Raw genomic sequence first — 25,638 nt, forward strand, 5'->3', positions numbered from 1 at the left:
TTACAATTTAAATTTTTGAGTAGACTGTAGACATCTCTGAGGAAGGTGTTTGCGGATACACATTGCTACCTGTGGTATATAATGAGCTCCTTTTTCAATATTACTGCTAATTGATGCCTTGTTTTATTTTTTTAATTTATCATTTTTTAAAATATTTTATTATTTGAGAGAGAGAGCGTGAGTGGGGCAGGAGCAGCCAGAGAGGGACAAGCAGACTCCGTGCTGATCGTGGAGCCTGATGCGGGGCTCGATCTCATGACCTTGAGATCATGACCTGAGCCAAAATCAAGAGTCAGACACTTTACCAACTGAACCACCCAGGCTTCCCGATGACTTGTTTTAAATATAGGCCTAAATAGGCCTGTGGGCAGTTCTGTCTGGCTGTCTTAAAGAGCTGCCATATGGCATGTTGCTGTGTGCTTTCATTTCTTTGTGCGTTCATTCTTTCAGAGGATGGTTAATGAGCTCATGTGTCAACACTTAGGTACTGGGGATGCAAGAAGAGTAAGATAAGTCCTTGCCTTGGGGAGCTGACAGTCTGGGTGGGTACAACCCCGACCATAGTCACAGCAGGGCAGTGGGATACACGCGGCAGTAGGGGTAGGTGTAGAGTATAGGGGGGATCCTCAGAATGAGATAGGGTCACGGTTCTAGGGTTTCAGGTATTCACAGGTTCACACAATATGAAGAGCTTCTAAAGGCTGAGTGGCCTGGGGATGACGTGGGTGTATTAGTTTGCTAGAGCTGCTATAACAAAATACCCCAGACGGGTTGGCTTAAACAACAGAAATTTATTTCCTCACAGTCCGGGAGGCTAGAAGACCCGATTTCAAGGTGTTGGCGCATTTGGTTTCTCCTGAGGCGTCTCTCCTTGCCTTGCAGATCACTGCCTTCTCTCTGTCCTCACATGGTCTTTTCTCTGTACTCACATCCCTGTGTCTCTTTCTCTTCTTCTGAGGACATCAGTCATATTGGATTGGAACCCCACCTTAATAGTCTCATTTTTACTTAATTGCCTCTTTAAAAGCCCTGTCTCCAAATAGTCATTGGGGATTACTATTTCAACATTTGAATTTCGGGGGCGGAGGTGGACACAGTTTAGTCACAATGGGGGACCACATTTTTATTGTTGATTGAGTCCCTCTATATGGAGGCCCCTTTGCCTTTTACAGTGCCTGGCATCTAAGGCCGATCAGGAAGTAGTTGTTCACTGAGTGAATGAGAAAGGTGGGTGAGATGGATGGGCAGGATAGCAAGGAGGGCATTCCCGGTGGAGGTTGTGAGCAGGAATAGGAGGAAAGAGGGGAAGGAATTTTGAGAGTGGCATAGTGTAGGAAGTGAGATCCTAAGGGAGATTGTGGAGCAGAATCCAGATGAACGTGGTGCTCTCAGAATGGGCAGTGGGGCGCTACACTGAGTGATGCAATAAACTGTGTTGGAAGCAGGTGATTCAGCCACTAGATATAGAACAGGTGAGTTAATTCTCAAGCAGTGCAATTTTTCTATACATACCAAACTGCTGAATATTGGAGGCCTTCACTCCTATGCCCTCTGCCCCCACCTACTGTGGTGCTCTTGGCTTAGTGGGAGGAATGGGAGGGGAATGGGAGGAGGTTGGGTGGGAAGGTACATGGGGCTTTGGAATCAGGCAGCTGTGGGTCTGTCTTGTGCACACGCTACTTTTGAGTGGCTGAGCTGGGCTTCCAGCTGGCCCCATCCTAGTCATGGGATGTTTCACCTTTCTGAAGATGGGGAGAGCTGCACCAGGTTACTTTTCAGGATTCCTAGATGCAAATACTTGAACCCTGCAGAAGTAACATTCATAGAGGTGGGAATTATCCTCATAGACATCTGGGCAGGAGTTCTCTATGTGCACATGCACCCCCCCTCCCCCTTCTCCCTCTAGCAGCACAAAACGTCTGTTCATCTGTCTTCCTTTCTCATTAGCTCTGGGATATTGTGGGCTTCAAGTCCTTCTGGTGACTTGCGTAGTACTTGCTGGGAGAATTTTCTGGGGTGCTGGGTTGCTTTGTTAGGGTGGCCCTAGTAAATGGTCTTAGTGTTGGCATGGGGAGGGGACACCTCCTGGAAAGATCTGGGGAGCTTCATGGAGTCCGCTCTCAGGGGACTGAGCCAGTCCCAGCTTCTGGCTTCCTGATTGCCCTTTCTCAGGATCTGGGATGCTGGTTCTGAAAGTCTGTTGACTGCTAACGTCTGTGGTTCTCTCTGACCCACTGAGGGCATGTGGGTTTGATTTAGCCAGTGTCAACTGAGCATTGGCTGCTGATTAGAGTGCTCCGGGAAGGCAGAGCTGAGGAGCGCATGGCCCATTACCTCCTGGAGCCTCAGCAAGACCCTGCCTTCTGGTGGACAGACTGGGTGTCCTTACCCACTTTTTTCTTTCCAGGGGCAACCCAGCCCTGTCTTTTTAGGAGCTTTCTTTCCTTCAGACACAGTCTACTTAGGTTTTCTTTCTTTTTTTTTTTTTCATTTTTTCACAGGATGAGGACATGAAGAGAAAATTTCAGAATTTACTTTTTGAAGAAAATAAGCCAACGGCTCTACCCCAAGTCCCGGCCCAGGTATTCCAGATGATGGTCGTTAAATGTAGGCTAAGTTTTAAAGAGCTCATGAGCAAGGAGAATGAGCTTGAAAGGTCTCTTTAGTAGCAATTGCTTAATATTTTTTTGGAATAATGTGGTAGATATTTTGTTTCAGCTCGATCTGCTCTAGCACCCTTAGAAGATTTAATAAGAAGAGTATGTTTAATGCATTAAAGAAGCATAGTCAGGGATTGTCATTCAGGAGGTCTCCTCAAGGCAAAATTGGAAGACTGTATTAGAAGTTCAAATTTAAACTTGTTGAAAATTTATAATCTGGACAAGTGGTTGATTATTTATTGATTATAATGTTATTCTTCCAAGGTTCTTTGTTAGGATTAGTTAATATCTCTTCATTCCTATCCTGCCTTCTTTTGATGAATAATACTCTCCTTCCCACTGTCCCCTCGAAATTTTATGAATGGGAAACAAAGACAAAAAAGATGGTCTTCCCACAAAAGAGCAAGATTTGGGGCTCCCAGCAAGAGGTATTGTAGTTCCTTTAAACTTCATAACTTAGGAGGAGAGTACAGTGAGGAGGGAGGGTGTTTATGCTGCTTGCTTTCAGTATCCATCAAGTGGTCAGAAGCCACAAGGGAGAGAAATGTCCATTCAATAAGCATGTCTGAGTTCTGGGCAGATGTGGTGGGGGTTCAGATGTCAAGGGGGACGACTCCTGATTCTTGGTACTAGAAGTTTCACATGAAACGCTCCCAATGTACTGGAAGCGTAGTGGGGCACTTTGATAATCTTAAAGCCAGTGGTTTTCTTTGAACATTTCTCCCTTTTTACTTCCAGCCTTCCACAAGTCAAAAGCGGCTTCTTGAAGGGGAAGCAGAGGATGCTGACACCACAAAGCGTCTGGCTGTGTGTGCTGCTGTGTCGTGAACTTTGGTTGAACATGAAAGAAACCTGCCTTCTTGAACCTGCTGCCATTTTCTTTAAATCTGTTTTTTATAGTTTATTTTAATTGTGGGGACGGTTGCTTTTTCACAATCATCAATACACAATTCCAAACCTAGTGGAACCTGGGCTTTGGCTTCTGTTTGATGATGAGCTCTTTAGCTGCACACCTTTTTTGTGTATTTGCAGTTTTGTGCTTTTTGTCTGGTGCTCTATGTTGGCTGGAACCAGGTGGGTATCCCTGGTCTCAGCCTGGGCAAGCTGCATACAAATTCGAAAGACTCTTTAGAAAGTTGGAGATTGGGGTGGTTTGTAGAGACTGGCTAGTCACCAAAGTCCTCATGAGATGGGAGGTACCTTGGTACCATATACCACAGGCCAGTTTTAAATTCTCACCTCACCTGTGTAAAGGTACAGGTCCATCGTTGCTGAAACCATGGGACCAAAACAGTTGTCAAATTTGAAATTTTCCTGGTTTTAGGAAGGATACATGGCACATCAACTCTATTATTTGTAACACCCAGTAGAGTCCTAAAACTAAGCACTTAAATACTTTTGCAGCAAATATTCACAATAAAAGGGTTAAAGAAGACTATAAGTGCCTCATGTCAGTGCACGTCACTTTTCTGTCAAAGGAGTTATGGATGACTCTCAGGTTTCAAAGCTGTTTGGATTTTGGAAATGCAAATGAGGCATGTGGGCATTTCATGTTGAGCCAATGACAACCAAGGAAGCCCTGTATAAAGCCCTTCCCTTGGCTGATCTTGTCCAGTCCTCACAGTGATGCTATGGTATAAGTCCTCTGACTGCCCTTATGTTGTAGGTGAGGAACCCAGGATGAAGGAGTAAGTTGACTTGTCCAGTGTCACACAGCAAGTGGCAGAGATGGGACCCAACCCAGGTCTTCCTGACTCTAATATTCCTCATCTTCTCAGGCTCATATACAGTCAGACTCAGGAATGCTGACTCACGCTGACAAAACTCACAAGAGACTGATATCTAAATCCTGAATGCCAGTGTGTTCAATTATTGTGAGAGGGTACAACACCATGATCTGTGTAGGTTGGGACACCTTGGTGGCAAGAACAGAAGCTCATTTAGGTTACTTCATGATAAAGGGGATTTGTTTCAAGGTTAGATGTCTGGCCCGGGATCCATCAGGAACCCAGGCAGCTGTCATGCTTGGTTCCTCTTGTCTCTTTCTGACCCACTGATTTTGCTTCTATCTTTGGCTGGTTGATAGTAGGCCACATTATAGCTCACTGGTCATGCCATGAGTTGAATGCCTTGGTTCTGATGCCACTGATGAGCCAGCCAGGGCCTCGGGGTACACAGCTGTTGCTGTGGGCAGTTGGGTGGTGGTTGGTAATTTTCTTTAGAAGGGTGTGCAAGCATTCTGAGGCTTGGCTGGCCTGGTGTGTGTGTGTGTGTGAGCAGGGGCTTGGTGGGGGCTAGATGGGGATTTAAGTGGTTTGCATATTTAAAAGAATGAGGTGGAGATTGCCAAGTTAGATGGGTTTTTAGCTCATTTGAATATTTAATGTGAAGGCTGTGGTTTCTTAGGGCATTTTTCCCCTCTTGGGGCAGAGCCAACCAGCCCTTCTCTGTTTCCAGAGCACTTTATATTCGCTCCCTCTGATTATACCGACCATAGTAGATAGAATAATGGCTCCCAAAGATGACCTCATCCTCATCCCCAGAATATGAATATGTTCCTTTACGTGGCAAAAGAGACTTTGCAGATATGATTAAGGATCCTGAGATGGGTAGATTATCCTGTCTCTTCTGGGTGGCATTCTGGGACGGGTGTGTCATCACAGTGTTTGAGAGGGACACACACAGAAGGAGTCAGAGTTAGAATGGAGTGAGCCACTTTGAAGAGGGAAGAAGGGGCCACAAGTCAAGGGATACAGGCGGCCATGAGAAGCTGAAAAAAGGCAAGGAAATGGATTCTCCCCCTCAGAGTCTCTCCTGAAGGGACAAGGGACCAGTCCTTTACACCTTGACTTTCACTAGTGGAAATGATTTCAGATTTCTGAACTACAAAACTATAAGAACAAATTTGTGTTAAGCCACCCAATTTGTGGTAATAGAGGCCATAGGAAACTAATATAAGATGTCAGCTGCTTATTTGGGGCCACCCAGCATCCACTTCTTCCTGACCTCACTCCAGTTTTCTTTTGAGGCAATTCTTTTCCCTTATTTCATGAAGTTATGGAGGAAATGGGGAGTTGGTAACGCTAAATGTCTGCCTGCCCCCCGACTATGAAGCTGAAGGGGTACAAGGTCTTCCTTCCCTGGTGGAGCTCCTCCCACTAGCCTCCTACCTGGAGGTGGGCCCAGGACTTCGAAAAAATGAGCAAATGGAGCTGGGATGGCAACATTAGTGGTAAAAACAATACTGTGCCAATCTGAGCTCTCTGCACTTCCTGACTTTGGCTTTGAAATTGCTGAACTTTTATGTCCTTATCTATAAAGTGGGTGCAGTAAGAGTAGCAGCCTCATATGGTGTTTGTGAGGATTGAATGGGGGAATGTCATTTAAAGTGCCTGGTGTGTGATAAGGGATCTATCAATGTTGCCTTCCATCCTTAAAGTGTGGGAGGATCACATATAAATAGCCAGAGGGTGCCATGGAAAAATCTTGAACAGGGACGTAATATAATCCGTTCAGTTTCTGGGGTGGCGGGGGCACACACAAGTTGGGCAGATAATTGAGATGCCTTTGATCTAACGTGGGAAATGTCAGGACTAGGTGGATGGTGGGAGCAGAGGTGGAGGGGCATTTCACAGTGCCTGAAGTAACTGCCATTGCTGTAGAACAGGCATGTTGTTCCATGGTTGACCTGCTGCATGCCTAGATAGGTGCAGTGGACACCTTTTATTTGTGCCTATCCTCATCTGATGCCTCTCGTGATAACTGCATCACTTTTTCTGGGGGAGGTATCCCTCCTCCCACTCACCCTGGCCCCATCCCCTTTCTAGAGGGGCTCAGTATAGCCAGGTTTGGCCAATCTTGCTGTGATTGGCTCAAGTAGGGACTTCTGACCTAAATAATTGCAATGAAAGTCAGCCCTGAGACTGGCTGGAATTATTGGCAAACAGCTCCTGTTTTCCTGGTCAGATATGAGCTAGGTGCTGCCTGGGACACTGGAGAGCCTGCATGAGAAAGAAGTCATCGAAGAGAGAAGGGAGCTGAAAGAGATTCAAGATTTGGGTCATTGAGCACCTGGATCCAGCTATGCCTGAAGTGAGCTACCACCCCGAGACTTTTCAATTTGTTTCTTTTTTTACTCCAGGTTGAATTATTATTACTGTCACTAGTATCTGGAAAAGGTCAAATTAATAAATTCAACCATTTACAAACTCCGAGAGACCCTTGGAGATTTTTTTTTTCTAGTAGGGAAAAACATTTGCTGCTGTTGTTTTTCTGCCAACTTTAGGGTTTTCAGAGAGGTTTGGGGCAGAGAATGGAAAGCGAAGATGTGGGAAGTAACAGTCCCTACAGTCCCAAGGTTGAGTGAACCCCTCCCAGCTAATTATACCACAGAGTTTGGGAGCAGAGCCCCTTTCATTAAGCTTTTAGGAGTCTTGGAAGGAAAGGGCCAGAATTATACCAGCGAACCCTGGAAAGTGTGGCGCTGCCAGGCGTGCTCAAGGAGGGACGTGCATCTGAGAGTTCACCTCAACCCTGTGAGGTATTATTGCCACTTTCTCATTTGCTGATTTAGAAATCAAGGCTTTCTGCTTCAGTCAAGTGACCTATTAAAGGTTTCCCAGTTTGCAAGAGGTGGAGGCCAGACTTGAACTGAGATTTCCCTTCCCTAGAGCCTTTGGTTTTAACCAGTACACAAAACTACTTAGGTCTTGTCACCTGATAACCGTTCAGTAAGTACTAGGAGCTGTGCTGACACCATCCTGATTGTTTGAGTCCTCCCAACACACCTTAGTTATCGGCCTTCCTGATTAAGGAGAAACAGGCCCCCAGAGAACTGACCTTAATCACGCAAAGGTTAGAGGAGATGTGGGGCTCGACCTCAGGTTCTCCACTGAGTCTGGCTGTCCCAGGGACATGGGCATTCACTGTGCCACTTACTCTCGCGCACGTGCTTGCATACTTCCATGACGGGGATCTCATCACCTTAGTAGCGTTCTTCCCCGGCACTTCTTGGGGGTAATTCCCTCCTGGCTCAGACCCTCGCCGCAAGGCCGGCGTGACCTGTGAAGTATATGGGGCAATGCGGGGCAGTTGCCCAGGGGCCTGCCCGGGGGTCGTCTGCAGTGCGGCAGGCGGCGGCGCCAAGTCCAGAACGGCGAGCGCTCCAGCCAGGCCGGACGGGTGCGGAGGGGGTGGGCGCGACGCCGGGAACAGCGGCCGGCTCTGGAGGGCGCGAGGCGGGGCGCACGGGGAAGGGGGCGCGGCGAGTGCGCGCTTGCGCGGTTGGGGGGACCCGCGGAGGCGCGCGGGGAGCTGGTGCGGCGAGTGCGCGCGTGCGCGGTTGTTGGGGGGGTGGTGTGGGTTGCCGCGGCGGCGCGCGGTACGGCGGGAACATGGCGCGCGGGTCCGGCGCGCGCGCCTAGCTGGCGGGACCGTTAGCTCGAGGCGGACGCGGCCCGGGCCCCGCGGGGATGGAGCAGTCGCCGCCGCCGGCGCCCGAGCCAGCACCGGGGCCGACCCCGGCACGGAGCCGTAGGCGGCGGGAGCCCGAGTCGCCGCCGGCGCCGGCGCCGGTGAGTGCGTGAGGGGCGCGGGCCGGGAGACTTTCTTTGTGAAACTCCGTCGGTGCGAGCCGGGCCGGGCCTTGGAAGCTGACGAGCGGCCGCGAGGCGGAACCCGCCCCACCGTCCGGGTTCGAGCTGTCCTGCCTCGCGCCGCTGTGCGGCGGGATTCGGTCTGCCGCCAGCCCGGCTGGGTTTCGGATAGAGTATGTGTGCGCGCGCGCGGGGGGGGGGGGGTATACAGTCGGCGCCTAATGAGCACCACGTCTCCACTGTTGCCTTCGCCTTCGCGGGGCGGCGGCTGCCCCGGCCCAGGGCCCACGGGAGAGGTAATGGCAGCCGCTTGGAGGCAGGTGTCGGTGCTGCCCTGAGAGACTCAGGTGCAGACAGCCCCAGGTGGAATCACAGGGAGTAAGCTGTCGGTCCCTGGAAGGAACCAAGTCTGGCGGTGTCTCAGCACAGAGTGATTTTGGGATGCTTGACATCCACCCCAGCTTCGTAGTGTCTTTGGGGTATCGGTCAGGGTGAAGGATGCTGAGCAAAATGGACTTTGGAGGTGTGGCTCTCAGAGGATGAGATGGGATGGCCCTGAGGATTTGGCTCCCCAAACTGCCCAGGCATAGGAATAATCTGTAGCTTGATAAAAATGCTGGCGTCACAGCTCTTCCCAGGCCACAGACAAACTCTCCAAGGCAGAGGACCAGATTTTGAATTTTTAACAAACTCTCAAGTTGTTATGATCAGGCAGATTCGACAGGCACTATTTTAGAGTAAGCTTCCAGCGATCAGGGACCTGTTCTGTTTATAGCTCACCATGGCATCCTGGTACCAGGCGCACTGCTTGGCACATGGTAGATGGTCATTCAGTATTTGTAAGAAGACTGAATAACTTAGAGAGTTTCCAAAATAGGAGCTCTTGAGACATTTTCAGGAGCTTTTGAGATTAATATCTCTGTGAGATTTACTGTAAAATGTGATTTTTTTTCTCTCGTCTCAACTTCTGTGAGTGTTTATATTGCCATGTTTTCAGTATGTTCTAGGCAAAATCAGTATACGTTGCTTAGTGTAAACCATCAACTATGTATACCCTAGCTAGGTTAAAAGTAATTATAAAACAAAACCTGAATTAAAAATGCATGCTTCTTTCTCTTCATCATTTGGGAACACTAGGCTTATAGGATTTTTTTCCTTCAAGGCAGGTAAATATTTACATTTTATCAAAGCAAATGTGAATTACTGTTTATTCAGAAAAGTTGGCAATTTGCTTAGACCTGAGTATTTGTAGTTTTTATGTAATATTTTGAAATTGAGATTTATGTTTAGTTCAGAGTCAGTGCTAAAATAGAATTGTTTGAAAGTTATTTGATATTTCAGGGGCTGTTTTTTTCATGTTTTTTGAATTTCAAGAGTTGATTTCATTTCTGTTTTTTTTTTGAGTGGAAAAAATATAAATATATAGAAAGACAAGACTTTAGAAGTTGAGATTGCATCTGAAGAAAAATAGAAAAATTAGATGTTTTATTCTGTGTGTCATTTTTGCAGTTTATTTGGATTTTTTTAAAATTTTTTTTTTTTTAATTGAGATACCATTGACATATAACATTAGTTTCAGATCTAGGACATAATGATGTAATATTTGTATATATTGCAAAATGATCACAGCAATAAGTCTAGTTAACATCTGTCATCACATAATTACAATTTCTTTTCTTATGATGAAAACTTTTAAGATTTACTGTCTTAACAACTTTCAAATATACAATTCAGTATTATTAACTATAGTCACCGTGCAGTATATTACATTCCCCATCACTTTTTTTTAAGTGTCTTAAAAAGAAAACAAAACAAACCCAACTTTTTTGAGGTATAATTCACCTACTGTAAAATCAACCGTTTTGATGTACAATTTCATGGTTTATAGTGAATATTCACTATATGTCCAACATCACCATTATCTGCTCATCATATTTCAAAGAAATCCCGTACACATTAACATTCCTTGTTCACTTTTCTCCCACCTGCTGGCAATAACCTACTTTCTGTCTGTACAAATTTCGCTATTCTGGACATTTCACATGATGTAATCTTACAATATGTAGTCTGGCTTCTCACTTAGACCAATGATTTTTAAGGTTCATCCGTGTTGTAGCATGTATAAGTACTTCATTCCTTTTTCTTACTGGGTAATATTGCATTGAATGGATATACTACATTTTGTTTATCCATTTTTTGAAAAGATTTTATTTATTTGAGAGAGGGAGAGAAAGAGAGAGAGAGATGGAATAGGAGCATGGGGAGGGGCAGAGGGACAAGTTGAACCCCCCCCCCGCCCTGAGTGAGGAGTCCAATGCAGGGCTTGACCCTAGGACCCCAAGATCATGACCTGAGCTGCAGTCAGATGCTTAACCAACTGAGCCACCCAGATGCCACTTGTTTATTTATTTATCCCTTGATAGACATGTAGGTTTTTTCCACTGTTTGGTTATTATGAATAATGCTGCTGTGAACGTTTATGTGTAAGTTTTAGTGTGGATGTATGTTTTAATTTCTCTTGGGTATATCCTAATTGCTGGGTCATATGGTAACTCTTTTCTCACCTTTTGTGGAGCTGACAGACTGTTCCTAAGGTACTACATTGTTTTACATTTCCACCAGCAAATTATGAGGGTTCCAGTTTCTCTACATCCTTGCCAATACTTGTTATTGTCTTTTTTTTTTTTTTAACTTTAGCCATCCTAGTAGGTATAAAATGGTATCTCATTGCAATTTTGATTTACATTTCCTTGATGACTAAGATGTTGGGGATATTTTTTGGTGCTTATTGGCCATTTGTATATCTTCTTTGGAGAAATGTCTATTAAAATCCTTTGTCCATTTTTTGGGTCCATTTTTTAATTGTTATTTGTCTTATATTGAGTTGTAGGAGTTATTTAAATATTCTGGATACTAAACCCTAGTCAGATATTTGATTCACAAATATTTTCTCCTGTATGTTGTCTTTCACTTTTTTGATAATGTACTTTGTTGCCAAAAAAAAAAAAAAAAGTTTTAATTGTGATGAAGTCCAATTTATCTGTTTTATCTTTTGTTGTTCATGCTTTTGGTGTCATAGCTAAGAATCCATTGCAAAATCCAAGGTCATGAAGATTTACTATGCTTTCTTCTAAGAATTTTCTGTTTTTAGCCCTTATATTTAGGTTTTTGATCCATTTTGAGTTAATTTTTGTGTGTGGTGTAAGGTAGTGACCCAATTCATTCTTTTGCATGTGGTGATCCCGTTGTCCCAGCACTATATATTGAAAGGATTGTTTTTATCCCATTGAATGGTCTTTGCATCCTATTGAAACCCAGCTGACTATACATTAGGTTTTACTTTTGGACTCTCAATTCTATTCTATTGTCTTTCCTTATGCCAGTACAAAACTATTTGATTATAGTAGCTCTGTAGTAGGTTTTGAAATTAAATGTATTTGTAACTTTGTTTTTTTTCAAGGCTGTTTTGGCTTTTCTCAGTCCCTTACATATGGATTTTATGATCAGTTTTTAAATTTTTGCCAAAAATTAGCTGGGATTTTTATAGAGATTGTGTTTAATCTGTCCTTTCAATGGTGTTTTGTAGTTTTCAGGTACAAGTCTTGCACTTCTTTCAAAAATTTATTCCTAAGTTATTTTATTTTACGTGATGCTATTCTACATGGAACTGTTTTTGTTTTTGTTTTTTAATTTCATACTGTCATTGTTTATCACTAGTTCATTGCTAGTTTGTAGAAGAAATATAGTTGAGTTTTGGATAAGTCTTTTAATCTCATCATTTAGTGGTAGTCTGTTCAAGTTTCTAGGTTTTGGCTCTTCTACTTACTGGTTGTAAGAGTTTTGACAATCTTCACTGTTATACATCACAGTGTTCCTGTATGTATAATGGAACGGTAATCTCCATCCCAAAGAACTGTTAAAGAAAATGTTGATAGATATTAAGAACAACGCCTTACATGTGGTGGGGATTTGATATTTGTTGTTTATCTTCTTCTGCTAAATAACTACATTTAGAAGCAGGCCAAAAAACAAAAAGCAAACAAAACACCAAACCCAAACAAACAAAATAAAAAAAACCCTGCAAACAAACCCCAAAGCATAGACAAACCCACCCTCCCCCAAACCCAAAACCCACAAAGAAAAGCCACAAGCAAAAACCTCAAACCTCTTCCTGTCTCTCTTACTTTTCTGTGATCTAAGACATCCCTGTGAGTGCTTGAGGAATAGTGAAAGAGTCTCTCACACCACACAGTTGTATTGTGAAGGCCTGCTAAATCTAGGCTACTGCATAGGTATTCGACAGTGCATTTGTAAGTATTATTAAAAATAATAAAAGTTGGGGCGCCTGGATGGCTCAGTCAGTTAAGTGTCTAACTCTTAATTTTGGCTCCGGTCATGATCTCAGGGTCCTGAGATGGAGCCCCATGTCAGGATCCACACTCAGTATGGAGTCTGCTTAAGATTCTCTCTCTCCCTCTGTTGCCTCCTCCTCTCTCTCTCTCTCTCTCTCTCTTTAAGAGAGGATATTTCAGTCTGAAGAACATTTATTATTTTAGTGGGATTTTTTTTTTTTTTTTAATTAAGTAAGCTCTGTGCTCTGTGTGGGGCTTGAACTCATGGACCTGAGATCAAGAGTCACATGCTCTACTTACTGAGCCAGCCAGGTGCCCCTGACATGCATTATTTTAAATGATTAATAGTGTAAAAGTTACCTGTAGCAATCTGAAATGTGATTTGTTGAAATTAGTTGAGAAATAATTGATGATTTATAATGAGGATGTGGTACTATTTTGTGGATAAAGAACAGGATTGCTAAGAAATAGTAGGTGGTCCAAGTAACACAGCAAACCTGACTTTGTGTTGTCATTTTGCAAGAGTAAAAAATAGGTTAGCTCTGACTGTTAAATAAGAGAAGGCATATTATTGTATGTGGCTTTCCATTCCATGATTATCCATTTGGCATTTCCATGCCATCATTGGCTAAGTTTGCCATAGTGGAAGTTCAAAAATTGCCATGCTAATGGTTCAACTTACTGTAGACTTGGGTCAGCAATTGGTAGGAAAAATTTATTATTAATATTCATTGCACTTGTAGAATTGCATAAAGAATATCACTTTGATGAAGATGAAAATTAAGATTATTGTTCTCTAGCATTAGTCATCATAAAAGGAAAAATCAAATTAACCTTGATAGTTATATTTTGCCAAATCATGCATATAGAAAGTCATTAGTGCTCATTTTTAGATTAGACACAAGAAAAAATAGTTTTTGAAAGATGAGGAGGAGAAAGTAATGATAGAATAGACTAAAAGAAAAATATGTATTGGAAAGTAATCGGCCAAATAAGTAGAAAGTGGAAATGGGAGGGGAGAAGAGGGTAATGGTTAGATTTAAAGGGCAAGCATTCTAAAAAATATTGTTGGGATCTCTATGTAACTGGTCATTTTTCTTTCTTTTGTGATTGAACTCCAGCATCAAGTAAAGTTGGAATGGATTCAGTTCTTTGGGGTTGAGGTTTTTTTTTGTTTTTGTTTTGTTTTTTTGGTTATTTTGTTTTAGCAGTTGGACTGAGCAGTTTAAGGAATGTAATTTTAAAATAAGAGTAAGTCTAATTTTGATATTCCATGTTCATGGACCAGAAGACTTAACAGTATTTTTTTTTTTTTTTAAAGATTTTATTTATTTATTTGAGAGAGAATGAGAGACAGAGAGCACGAGAGGGAGGAGGGTCAGAGGGAGAAGCAGACTCCCCGCTGAGCAGGGAGCCCGATGCGGGACTTGATCCTGGGACTCCAGGATCATGACCTGAGCTGAAGGCAGTCGCTTAACCGACTGAGCCACCCAGGCGCCTGACTTAACAGTATTAAAATGGCAATATTTCCCCAAGTGATGTGCAGATTAAGTGCATTCCCTATAAAAATCCCATCTGCCTTTTTTGCAGAAATCTACAAGGTGATCCTAAAATCCATGTGGAAGTATAGGGTACCCAGAATAGCCAAGACAATCTTGACAAAGAAGAACAAACTTAAAGGACTCACACTTCCCAATTAAAAAAAAAAAAAAATTTATTTGAGAGAGAGAGAGTGCACGTGCATGCGAGCCGGGGAGAGGGGCAAAGAGAGAGGGAGAGTCTTATGTAGATTCTATGCTGAGTGCAGAGCCCAATGCGGGGCTTGATTCCATAACCCTGAGAACACGACCTGAGCTGAAACCAAGAGTCGGCTGCCCAACCAACTGTGCCACCCAGGCACCCACAGTTCCCAATTTTAAAATCTATAAAACTACAGTAATCAAGTCAATGTGGTCCTGGCATAAGAATAACATAGATCAATGGAATTGAGAGTCCAGAAATAAACCCTCACATTTATGGTCAGTTGATTCTCAACTATGGTGTGAAGACCACTCAGTAGGGGAAAGAATGGTCTTTTCAACAAATGGTGCTGGACAGGGTGCCTGGGTCGCTCATGGTTAAGCGTCTGCCTTTGGCTCAGGTCATGATCTCAGGGTCCTAGGATCGAGCCCCACATTGGGCTCCCTGCTTGGCGGGGAGCCTGCTTCTTCCTCTCCCTCTGCTGTTCCCCCTGCTTGTGCTCTCTTGCTCTGTCAAATAAATAAAATCTTAAAAAAAACAAAAAACCAAAAAAACCCAACAAAAACAAAAACAAACAAAAAAACAAATGGTGCTGGACAACTAGATTTCCACATGCAAAAGAATGAATTTGAACCCCTACCTCACACCATACACAAAAATGAACGCAAAATGCATCAAAGACCCAAACATAAGAGCAAGAGCAATAAAACACTTTTTAGAAAACACAGGAGTAAATCTTTGTGACTTTGGATTAGGCAGTGATTTTTATTTTATTTATTTCTTTATTTAAAGATTTTATTTGTTTGAGAGAGAGTGAGTGAGAGAGAGAAGGAGCAGGGAGAGGGGCAGAAACAGACTCCCCACTGAGCAGGGAGCTCGACATGGGGCTTGATCCCAGGACCCTGAAATCATGACCTGAGCTGAAGGCAGACCCTTAACCAACTAAGCCACCCAGGCAGCCCTATTTTATTTTTTTTGAAGTAATTTCTATGCCCAACATGGGACTTGAGGTCATGACCCAGAAATCAAGAGTTGCATGTTCTACCTAATGAGCCAGGCAGGTGCCCCATAGGTAGTGATTTCTTAAATATAATACCAAAAACACAAGTAACAAAAGAAAATAGATAAATTGGACTTAATTAAAATTAAACACTTTGTGTGTCAAAGGACAGCATCAAGAAAGTGAAAAGAGGTCTTCCAAAGGAGGCCTGCATGCTGCCACTAGAACCACTGCCATGTTTTTAGTGATCGCTGAGAATTCCAGCATATTTTGTGAGTACTCAACACCAATATTGATGGGCGGTGGAAAATAGCCTTTGCCATCACTGCAATTAAGGGTGTGGGGCAAAGATATGTGGTATTGAGGAAAGCAGACATCGACCTCACCAAGGGGTCTGGAGAGCTCCTTGAGGGTGAGGTGGAATGTGTGATCACCATTATGCAGAATCCATACCAGTATAAGATCCCAGACTGGTTCTGGAACATAGAAAATGATGTGAAGGATAGAAAATACAGCTAGGTCCTGGCCAATGGTCTGGACAACAAACTTCATGAAGACTTAGGATGAAGATTTGAGCCCACAGAGGGCTGTGTCACTTCTGGGGACTTTGTGTTCCAGGCCAGCACACCAAGACCACAGGCCAATATGGCTGCACTGTGACTATGTCCAAGAAGAAATAAATCTGTAGGCCTTATCTGTTAATAAATAGTTTATACACTTATGGCTTCCTTGTTTTAAAAGAAAAAAAGAGGGCGCCTGGGTGGCTCAGTTGGTTAAGCGACTGCCTTCGGCTCAGGTCATGATCCTGGAGTCCCTGGATCGAGTCCCGCATCGGGCTCCCTGCTCGGCAGGGAGTCTGCTTCTCCCTCTGACCCTCCCCCCTCTCATGCTCTCTCTCTCATTCTCTCTCTCTCAAATAAATAAATAAAATCTTTAAAAAAAAAAAAAAAAAGAAACTCCATGTCTCTATAAAAAAAAAAAAAAAAGAAAAAAAGAAATCCCACATAATGGAAGAATATATTTGAAAATCATGATCTGACAATGGAGTTGTGTCAAGAATATATAAAGAACTCTATCCTCAATGGGGAAGAGCTGAGAGCCTTTCCCTTAAGATCAGGAACACGTCAAGGATGCCCACTCTCGCCACTATTGTTCAACATAGTATTAGAAGTCCTAGCAACAGCAATCAGACAACAAAAAGAAATAAAAGGTATTCAAATTGGCAAAGAAGAAGTCAAACTCTCTCTTTTCTCAGACGACATGATACTTTATGTGGAAAACCCAAAAGACTCCACCCCCAAATTACTAGAACTCATACAGCAATTCAGTAATGTGGCAGGATACAAAATCAATGCACAGAAATCAGTTGCTTTCTTATACACTAACAACGCAACTGTAGAAAGAGAAATTAGAGAAACGATTCCATTTACAATAGCACCAAAAACCATAAGATACCTCGGAATAAATCTAACCAAAGAGGTAAAGGATCTATACTCTATGAACTACAAAACACTCATGAAAGAAATTGAAGAAGACACAAAAAGATGGAAAAATATTCCATGCTCATGGATCGGAAGAATAAACATTGTTAAAATGTCTATGCTACCCAGAGCAATCTATACCTTCAGTGCCATCCTGATCAAAATTCCAGTGACATTTTTCAAAGTGCTGGAACAAACAATCCTAAAATTTGTATGGAATCAGAAAAGACCCTGAATCGCCAAGGAAATGTTGAAAAAGAAAAACAAAGCTAGGGGCATCACGTTGCCTGATTTCAAGCTATATTACAAAGCTGTGATCACCAAGACAGCATGGTACTGGCACAAAAACAGACATACAGACCAATGGAACAGAATAGAGAACCCAGATATGGACCCTCAACTCTATGGTCAAATAATCTTTGACAAAGCAGGAAAAAACATGTAATGGAAAAAAGACAGTCTCTTCAATAAATGGTGCTGGGAAAATTGGACAGCCACATGCAGAAGAATGAAACTCGACCATTCTCTAACAGCATTCACAAAGATAAACTCAAAGTGGATGAAAGACCTCAAAGTGAGACAGGAATCCATCAAAATCCTAGAGGAGAACATAGGCAATAACCTCTTTGACATCGCCCACAGCAACTTCTTTCAAGGTACATCTCCAGAAGCTAGTGAAACAAAAGCAAAAATGAACTTTTGGGACTTCATCAAGATAAAAAGCTTCTGCACAGCAAAGGAAACAGTCAACAAAACCAAGAGGCAACCCACAGAATGGGAGAAGATATTTGCAAATTACACTACAGATAAAGGGCTGGTATCCAAGATCTATAAAGAACTTCTCAAACTCAACACCCAAAAAACAAATAATCAAGTCAAAAAGTGGGCAGAAGAGATGAACAGACACTTCTCTGAAGAAGACATACAAATGGCTAACAGACACATGAAAAAATGTTCATCATCATTAGCCATCAGGGAAATCCAAATCAAAACCACGTTGAGATACCACCTTACACCAGTTAGAATGGCAAAAATGGACAGGGCAAGAAACAACAAATGTTGGAGAGGTTGTGGAGAAAGGGGAACCCTCTTACACTGTTGGTGGGAATGCAAGTTGGTACAGCCACTTTGGAAAACAGTGTGGAGGTTCCTCAAAAATTTAAAAATAGAGCTACCCTATGACCCAGCAATTGCACTACTGGGTATTTACCCCAAAGACACAGATGTAGTGAAAAGAAGGGCCATATGCACCCCAATGTTCATAGCAGCAATGTCCGCAATAGCCAAACTGTGGAAAGAACTGAGATGCCCTTCAACAGATGAATGGATAAAGAAGATGTGGTCCATATATACAATGGAATAGTACTCAGCCATCAGAAAGGATGAATACCCAACTTTTGCATCAACATGGATGGGACTGGAGGAGATTATGCTAAGTGAAATAAGTCAGGCAGAGAAAGTCAATTATATGGTTTCACTTATTTGTGGGACATAAGGAATAGCATGGAGGACATTAGGAGAAGGAAGGGAAAAATGGGGAGGGGGGAATTGGAGGGAGAGATGAACCATGAGAGAATATGGACTCTGAGAAGCAAACAGGGTTTTGGAGGGGAGGGGGGAAGGGGGATTGGTTAGCCCGGTGATGAGTATTAAGGAGGGCACGTACTGCATGGAGCACTGGGTATTATACGAAAACAATGGATCGTGGATCACCACATCAAAAACCAATGATGTATTGTATGGTGACTAACATAACATAATAAAATTAAAAAATATATAAAGAACTCTAACAACTCATGATTAAAGAATAACCTAATTAAAAATGGACAAAGTATTTGAATAGACATTTCTCAAAGAATATGTACAAATGACCAATAAACACATGAAAAGGTATTAGTCATCAGGAAAATGCAAATCAAAACCAAAATGAGATACCACTTGACACCTACTAGAATGGCTTAAAAGTAAAAAAGATAATAATAAGTGTTGATAAGGATGTGGAGAAATTGGAGTCCTCACACATTGCTGGTGAGAATGTAAAATGTACAGCCATTTAGGAAAACACTTTGACATTTCTTCAGAATGCTGAACATGAAGTGGCCATATGGCACGGTAATTCTACTCCTATGTGTATATCCAAGAGAAATGAAAGCATTTATCCACACAGAAACTTGTACATGAATGTTCATGGCAGCATTATTCATAATAGCCCCAACATGGAAACAACCCGTAAGTGTATCAACGAACTGTTGAGTGGATAAACAAAATGTGGTGTATTCATATAGTGGAATATTATTCAGCCATTTGAAAGGAAGAAGTATCAACACATGATACAGTACAGATGAACCTTGAAAGCAAAAGTGAAAGAAGCCAGTCACAAAAGATCACATATTGTGTGATTCCATTTATGTGAAATATTCAGGATAGGCAAATCCAAAGAGACAGTAAGTGGATTAGTATTTGCCAGGGACTTGGGGAGGAGGAGTGGGGAATGACTGTTAATGGGTATGGGGCTTCTTTTGGGAGTGATAGAAATATTAGAATTGTGGTAATGGTTATAAAACTCTGTGAATAAATAAAAAAACACTGAGCTGCACACTTTAAAAGGATGAATTTTATGGTATGTGAAATATATCTATAGGCATAAAAAAAAATCAAGTAGAAAATAAAAAGAAAAGGGAGCACCTGGCTGGCTCAGTTGGTGGAGCATGCAACTCTTGATCTCGGGGTTGTGAGTTCAGGCCCCATGTTGGGCATGGAACCTTCTTAAAAAAAAAAAAAGAAAAATGCTTAATCTTTTAAAATGCCATTAAAGATATTTTCCTAAAAGAAAAAACAAAGGTATTCTCCTATAGTCTTTATTTAACCCCTTTCCCATTTTTGTTTTCACTGATACATGGTAAAATGAGCAGGGTTATACTTGTCATCTAAGATGATCCTGTCATCTAAAGCTGTCTTATGGAGTGACAAACTAAATCCAGAGGTAATAGTTAAAATAGACTGTATATGTATAAATAATTTCAGGCATATGGAAAAATAGATCGAATCTAATAATAAATCCATATATTCTCTCATTCTTTTGATTTAAATTTTTTTTTTTTTTAAAGATTTTATTTGTTTGACAGAGAGAGACACAGCGAGAGAGGGAACACAAGCAGGGGGAGTGGGAGAGGGAGAAGCAGGCTTCCCGCCGAGCAGGGAGCCCGATGCGCGGCTTGATCCCAGGACCCTGGGATCATGACCTGAGCCGAAGGCAGACGCTTAACGACTGAGCCACCCAGGCGCCCCTGATTTAAATTATTAACACTTTGCAATAATTAGATGTATTTTGAGAAATAATTGAGATTTGTAGAATCTGTCTTTACATTATCTAAAATAAAATGTTCACTAAGCATTTATGTAGAAAACACTCTGAAATTAAGAGGGATGAGAAAGTTTCTGTGAATTAAATGTCACATGATCATGTTGGGATGTGTGTCTGAACTTTCTTTGAAATAATCTGGCTTGTAAATGACATTTTTAAGTGTAAGTGTAAGCATTTTTAATGCAAGCACATTGACCCTCATGTGCTTATAAGATTACTGTGCCAAGGGGCGCCTGGGTGGCTCAGTTGGTTAAGCGACTGCCTTCGGCTCAGGTCATGATCCTGGAGTCCCGGGATCGAGTCCCGCATCGGGCTCCCTGCTCGGCAGGGAGTCTGCTTCTCCCTCTGACCCTCCTCCCTCTCATGCTCTCTGTCTCTCATTCTCTCTCTCAAATAAATAAATAAAATCTTTAAAAAAAAAAAAAAAAAAAGATTACTGTGCCAAGTTGTAGAACAGAGGAAACTGTCAACTCCATAAGACGTTCCTGGTGACCTGTCCTCTGAGACTAGAAACTTAGTTTCCTGATACTTTGTTAGTGTAATTTGATATTGAGGAGTATATATATATATATTTAATAAGGCTAAGCACTTGGGTTGGGATAGTACCTTTTATTTTGGAGTTAACTGGTTACACATCTGGGTGTGTTCTCTCAGGAATTTGCATGTTACTAAAGTGATTTTGGAATTCGGGCACCTTTATTGGACATTTGGCCTTGTGTGTAGTTTCTTATCGGTAGGAAAAATGTATTACAGCAGATTGCACAATTTCCTGAGACAGTACTAAAAACACTGCCACAATTCCTTTTGTTCTGCGTGTAATGTTTTTGTATTGAGTGCTGTCTTGGATCCTTATGGTTTTAGCTTATGTATTAACATTATTTTTGAAAGTTGTTCTGTCAAATAATGCTCTTGTTAAATTCAAGAGCTTCCTAATCTCCACAAAGATTTATGAAAACCATTTATAAAAATTGTTCAGGAAATTGGCCATAAATTCCAATTATATTAAAAAAGTAGAATTTCCAGGGCTCCTGGGTGGCTCAGTCGGTTAAGCATCTGCCTTTGGCTCAGGTCATGATCCCAGGGTCCTGGGATCGAGTCCTGCCTCGGGCTCCCTGCTTAGCAGGGAATCTGCCTTTCCCTTTCCCTCTGCCCCTCCCCACTGCTTGTGCACACTCTCTCTCTCTCAAATAAATAAATAAAAAATCTTAAAAAAAAAAAATGTCCAAAAAAAAAAAAATTTCCATTAGGTGTATTTGGAAGAACCATGTAAATTGTAGAGTAGTTGTATGGAGGCAGTGTTCCTTCCATAGTATAAGGGTCTATTGGTTTCAGATTATTATAGCTAATGTATTGTGCTTTCTAGGTGTCAGACACTGTTCTAAGTCCTTTTTGTATATTAACTAATTTAGTACTCATAACTACCTCATGAATTAGTCCTCATAACTACCTCATGAATAACTGATGTTATTCCCATTTTACACATGAGGAAACTGAGGTACAGTGAGGTTATTAAGTAATTTGCTCAAGATCACATGGCTAGGAAGTTGAGTTATCCTGGACTGTGAGTTAGCATTCTTGCTCTAGAGTCTATGTTCTTAAACATTGTACTAGTCGGGTCTTTGATTTGAATGATCATTAAGCAAATAGTGATCAATTATAACTATCTTTTGCTACTGAATGTTAGATTTATTGCAAGACAGTAATATAGGCAATTCTCTTGAATATCTTGTTAAAACCTAGTTTTTACTGTGAGGTTTAAGGTTATGTTGGCACAGTATTCTGGAATTTAAGTCTATAATGATAGAACAAAGGGATGAGTATTTGATACTATGTTTATTCTTAAATTTTATTATCTAGTAACTTTTTATCAGTCAAAAGTTAAAATTAACTACAATGTAAATGGCTTAATTTTTTTAAGTATTTGAGGTTACAAAACTGTTATTAAACTAATAATGTAGTGGGGCACCTGGGTGGCTCAGATGGTTAAGCGGCTGCCTTCAGCTCAGGTCATGATCTCAGGGTCCTGGGATTGAGTCCTGCATCAGTCTCCCTGCTTGGTGGGAAGCCTGCTTCTCCCTCTCCCACTCCCCCTGCTTGTGTTCCTTCTCTCGCTGTGTCTCTGTCAAATAAATAAATAAAATCTTTAAAAAAATAAATAAACTAATAATGTAGTAGCTGCCATAAATGTTCCTTGAATGAAGCATGGGAATTAAACCAGATAATGAAGAAAAGTAATAAGTGAAATGAGGCTATATTCTAATTTCGTATATATCTCTGAAATAAGAATTGTAAAATAAATCACAGCTTGTTTTTTGTTTTTTTTGGTTTACAGTTTTTTTTTTTTTAAAGATTTTATTTATTTTGACAGAGAGAGAGAGTGTACAAGCAGGCAGAGCAGCAGGCAGAGGGAGAACGAGAAGCAGGCTCCCCGCTGAGCAGGGAGCCCGATGCGGGGCTCGATCCCAGGACCCTGGGATCATGACCTGAGCCAAAGGCAGCTGTTTAACCAACCGAGACACCCAGGCGCCCTCTTTTTTTTTTTTTATTATGTTCAGTTAGCCACTGTATAGTACATCATTAGTTTTTGATGTAGTGCTCAGTGATTCATTAGTTACGTATCACACCCAGTGCACATCACAACACATGCCTTCCTTAATACCCATCACCGTGTTACGCCCCCACCCCCCTCCCTTCTGAGACCCTCAGTTCATTTCCTGGGGTCCATAGTCTCTCATGGTTCATCTACCTCTCTGATTTCTCCCCCTTCAGATTTCCCTCTCCTCCCCTGTCGTTCTCTGCACTATTCCTTATGTTCCACATATGAGTGAATGAGTGAAATATGAGTAAGATAATTGTCTTCCTCTGCTTGATTTACTTAGCATAATCCCCTCCAGTTCCATCCATGTCGATGCAAATGGTGGGTATTCATCCTTTCTGATGGCTGAGTAATATTCCATTGTATATATGGACCATATCTTCTTTATCCATTCATCTGTTGAAGGGCATCTCTGCTCCTTCCACAGTTTGGCTATTGTGGACATTGCTGCTATGAACATTGGGGTGCATGTGCCGCTTATTTTCATTACTACCCAGCAATTGCGCTACTAGGCATTTATCCCAAAGATACAGATGTGTTGTTTGTTTTTTATTAGGTTGTCTCCATTTATTGTTGGTAAGTAAAGTCCTCATGAGTTACTATAGTGCCGTTTTCCCCAGAAGTGTGCTGAGGGAGGGGGCCCTGGAGTGCCCCAGAGATAGTTTATAGCAACAGTGCTTTGACCAAGAGCTGCTGGACACATTCCCTGGGGAAAAGGCAATTGCCCCTATTTCCTGGGGTAAAAAACTCCTCCTCTCAGTGGGGTGAGGGGCCATCTCAGTGGGGTGAGGGGCCATCAGTCCTGGGGGGGAAATAAGTCGGAGAGAACAGACAATAGTCAAGCGTGAGAAGACAGACTGGTGATGACCACACGCAGGAATGGGCCCATGCTCCCCCAGCCCTGGGGTGGTGTGGGAAGATCTACATGAGGGCTCAGACTATACAGTGTGTTAAGCAGCCAGGAGAAAATCCCTGCTTATATCTTCCTTTTTTACTGTTAAGGAGGAATCAGTCTTTATAGTGCAAATTAAAAGTTGTTAAATAAAGACAAGGCATATTAATATTGTAAATCATTTGTTGATTCAGAATTTTAGCCTGAGGCTAGGTTTGTGAAACAAACAATTTCCTGAAATAAGTTTTTTTGTTGTTAAAAAATAGATTCTAGAAATTCTTCATTGGAGTATTCTTCACTTGAATTTCCTGTGAGGCTAAAATGTAGGTATTTACTTTAAATAAATAATAATTTTGAGCTTTAAATAGAGTTGAAATAGTTGAATGTCTGGAGACATTTTACACTGCTATGTTTTAAGTCATGTCTATTTGTGAACTCAAAGCTACTAGGAGAAGATTTTTAAATAAAAAGACTTCTTTTTATCCTTTATGAGGTAGGTAAACAGGGTAGTGGGTATATAGCATATGATTACTCTTCTACTCTGGAGTACATATTTATTTCTTGTTGAAGTTGGAAGAGCTGAAATTAATTCATGTGTTTACTAGTTAAAATTTTTTCAAATGTGCTTGTTTTCCTAACATTGTCACAGCATTTTGATTGATTTTACAGAGGGAGTTGTGAAGTTTGTATTGATTTGGCTAAAATTTTTTTAAAAAATTTGAGAGAGAGCTTGAGTGCGTGAGCAGGGGGAGGGGCAGAGGGAGAGGAAGACAAACAGACTCCCACTGAGTGAGGAGCCCAACACAGGGCTCAATTCCAGGACCCACAGATCACTACCTGAGCCGAAACCAAGAGTAGGACACCCAACCTACTAAGCCTCCCAGGCGCCCCAAATTTTGTTTCTTGTGTAGTATTTTATTACTTTTTGTACATAGTAACTTTAGATGCAGCAGTATTTTAACATTGGCTTTTCCTAATCCTGAATCCTCAGTCATGACACTAAATTATGTTTAACAGTACTGGAAGAAAGTAAAAAAATATATATATTTATTATTATTATTTTTAAAGATTTTATTTATTTATTTGACACAGAGAGAGAGAGAGAGAGACAGCACAGCAGGGGTTGCAGCAGGCAGAGGGAGAGGGAGAAGCAGGCTCACTGAGCAGGTAGCCCAGTGCAGGACTCGATCCCACGACCCTGGGATCATGACCTGAGCCGAAGGCAGACGCTTAACAACTGAGCCACCCAGGCGCCGTGAAAGTAAAAAATATTTTATTCAATTTACATTTGTACAAGGTTTGTATGTAGGACATGTATTTAGTTTTTAAAATTTTACTTATTTATCTGAGAGAGAGAGAGAGCACAGATGGGGAGGGACAGAGGGACAAGCAGACTCCTTGCTCGGCAGGGAGCCTGATGTGGGGCTCGATCCTAGCACCCCTGAGATCATGACCTGAGCTGAAGAGGGATGCTTAACTGACTGAGCCACCTAGGTGCCTGACATGTATTTAGTTTTAAAGATCAGGGACTCTTTATTTTATATTCTCACCCCAGGATATTTTTGAGCTTCAGCCTATAGAAATAATAATTTATACATATCTATCATGAATTAACTTACTTTTGATTTCTGAGTGTGACAATAGTGAAGGTAGTGGTTTTATTTTGCAGTGTGTAAGATTATTCCATTGCTTAATTTTCTGCCCATTTTATCCTTCATTGCTTGGGGTACCAGGAGTTTGTTGCCAGGTTGGGTGTTCTCAGCAGAGAGTCTTGAAAAATACTCCACGTATGAGAAAATGATATTCTATCTAGCTACAAATCCAGATATGAACTTTAAAAAAGCATATAAGCAAGTTGTGTTCAAGCAGTGTTGCACTTCAAAGGTTGCCTTAAATTTAGAGAAAGTTGTGTATCATGGCATTGTAGCATATGTAGTGGTCAAAAGCATAGGATCTGTA

The 25,638-nt window shown here is 41.8% G+C and overlaps 2 protein-coding genes, 1 long non-coding RNA gene and 1 pseudogene across 12 annotated transcripts in view; 3 read left to right on the forward strand and 1 right to left on the reverse strand.

The window, feature by feature from the left end:
* CHEK2 (checkpoint kinase 2) overlaps nucleotides 1–4,095 on the forward strand; it is an 84,124-nt gene extending 80,029 nt beyond the window's left edge. For 7 of the 8 annotated variants that reach the window (XM_036123066.2, XM_078060818.1, XM_036123060.2 and 4 more), the window contains 2 exons: nucleotides 2,502–2,582; nucleotides 3,399–4,095. In XM_036123066.2, the coding sequence (XP_035978959.1) occupies nucleotides 2,502–2,582; nucleotides 3,399–3,488 (171 nt within the window). In that variant the 3' untranslated portion in view covers nucleotides 3,489–4,095. The remainder of the gene's footprint in view (nucleotides 1–2,501; nucleotides 2,583–3,398) is intronic. The other variant, XR_013443472.1, reaches the window with a different exon arrangement.
* Nucleotides 772–7,928, reverse strand: LOC144379928 (uncharacterized). Its single transcript, XR_013443473.1, has 2 exons — nucleotides 7,500–7,928; nucleotides 772–2,813 (listed from the first exon to the last, which is right to left on the reverse strand). It is a non-coding gene; the product is annotated as an uncharacterized LOC144379928 (long non-coding RNA).
* A 105-nt stretch (nucleotides 7,929–8,033) lies between these two features.
* The window catches only part of TTC28 (tetratricopeptide repeat domain 28), a 621,832-nt gene continuing 604,227 nt past the window's right edge, over nucleotides 8,034–25,638 (forward strand). For 2 of the 3 annotated variants that reach the window (XM_078060812.1, XM_078060814.1), the window contains exon 1: nucleotides 8,034–8,233. In XM_078060812.1, the coding sequence (XP_077916938.1) occupies nucleotides 8,132–8,233 (102 nt within the window). In that variant the 5' untranslated portion in view covers nucleotides 8,034–8,131. The remainder of the gene's footprint in view (nucleotides 8,234–25,638) is intronic. The other variant, XM_078060813.1, reaches the window with a different exon arrangement.
* LOC118555158 (small ribosomal subunit protein uS13 pseudogene) lies at nucleotides 15,016–16,090 on the forward strand (annotated as a pseudogene).

Source organism: Halichoerus grypus, chromosome 13 (genome assembly GCF_964656455.1).
Source record: "Halichoerus grypus chromosome 13, mHalGry1.hap1.1, whole genome shotgun sequence".
Taxonomy (NCBI): Eukaryota; Metazoa; Chordata; class Mammalia; order Carnivora; family Phocidae; genus Halichoerus; species Halichoerus grypus.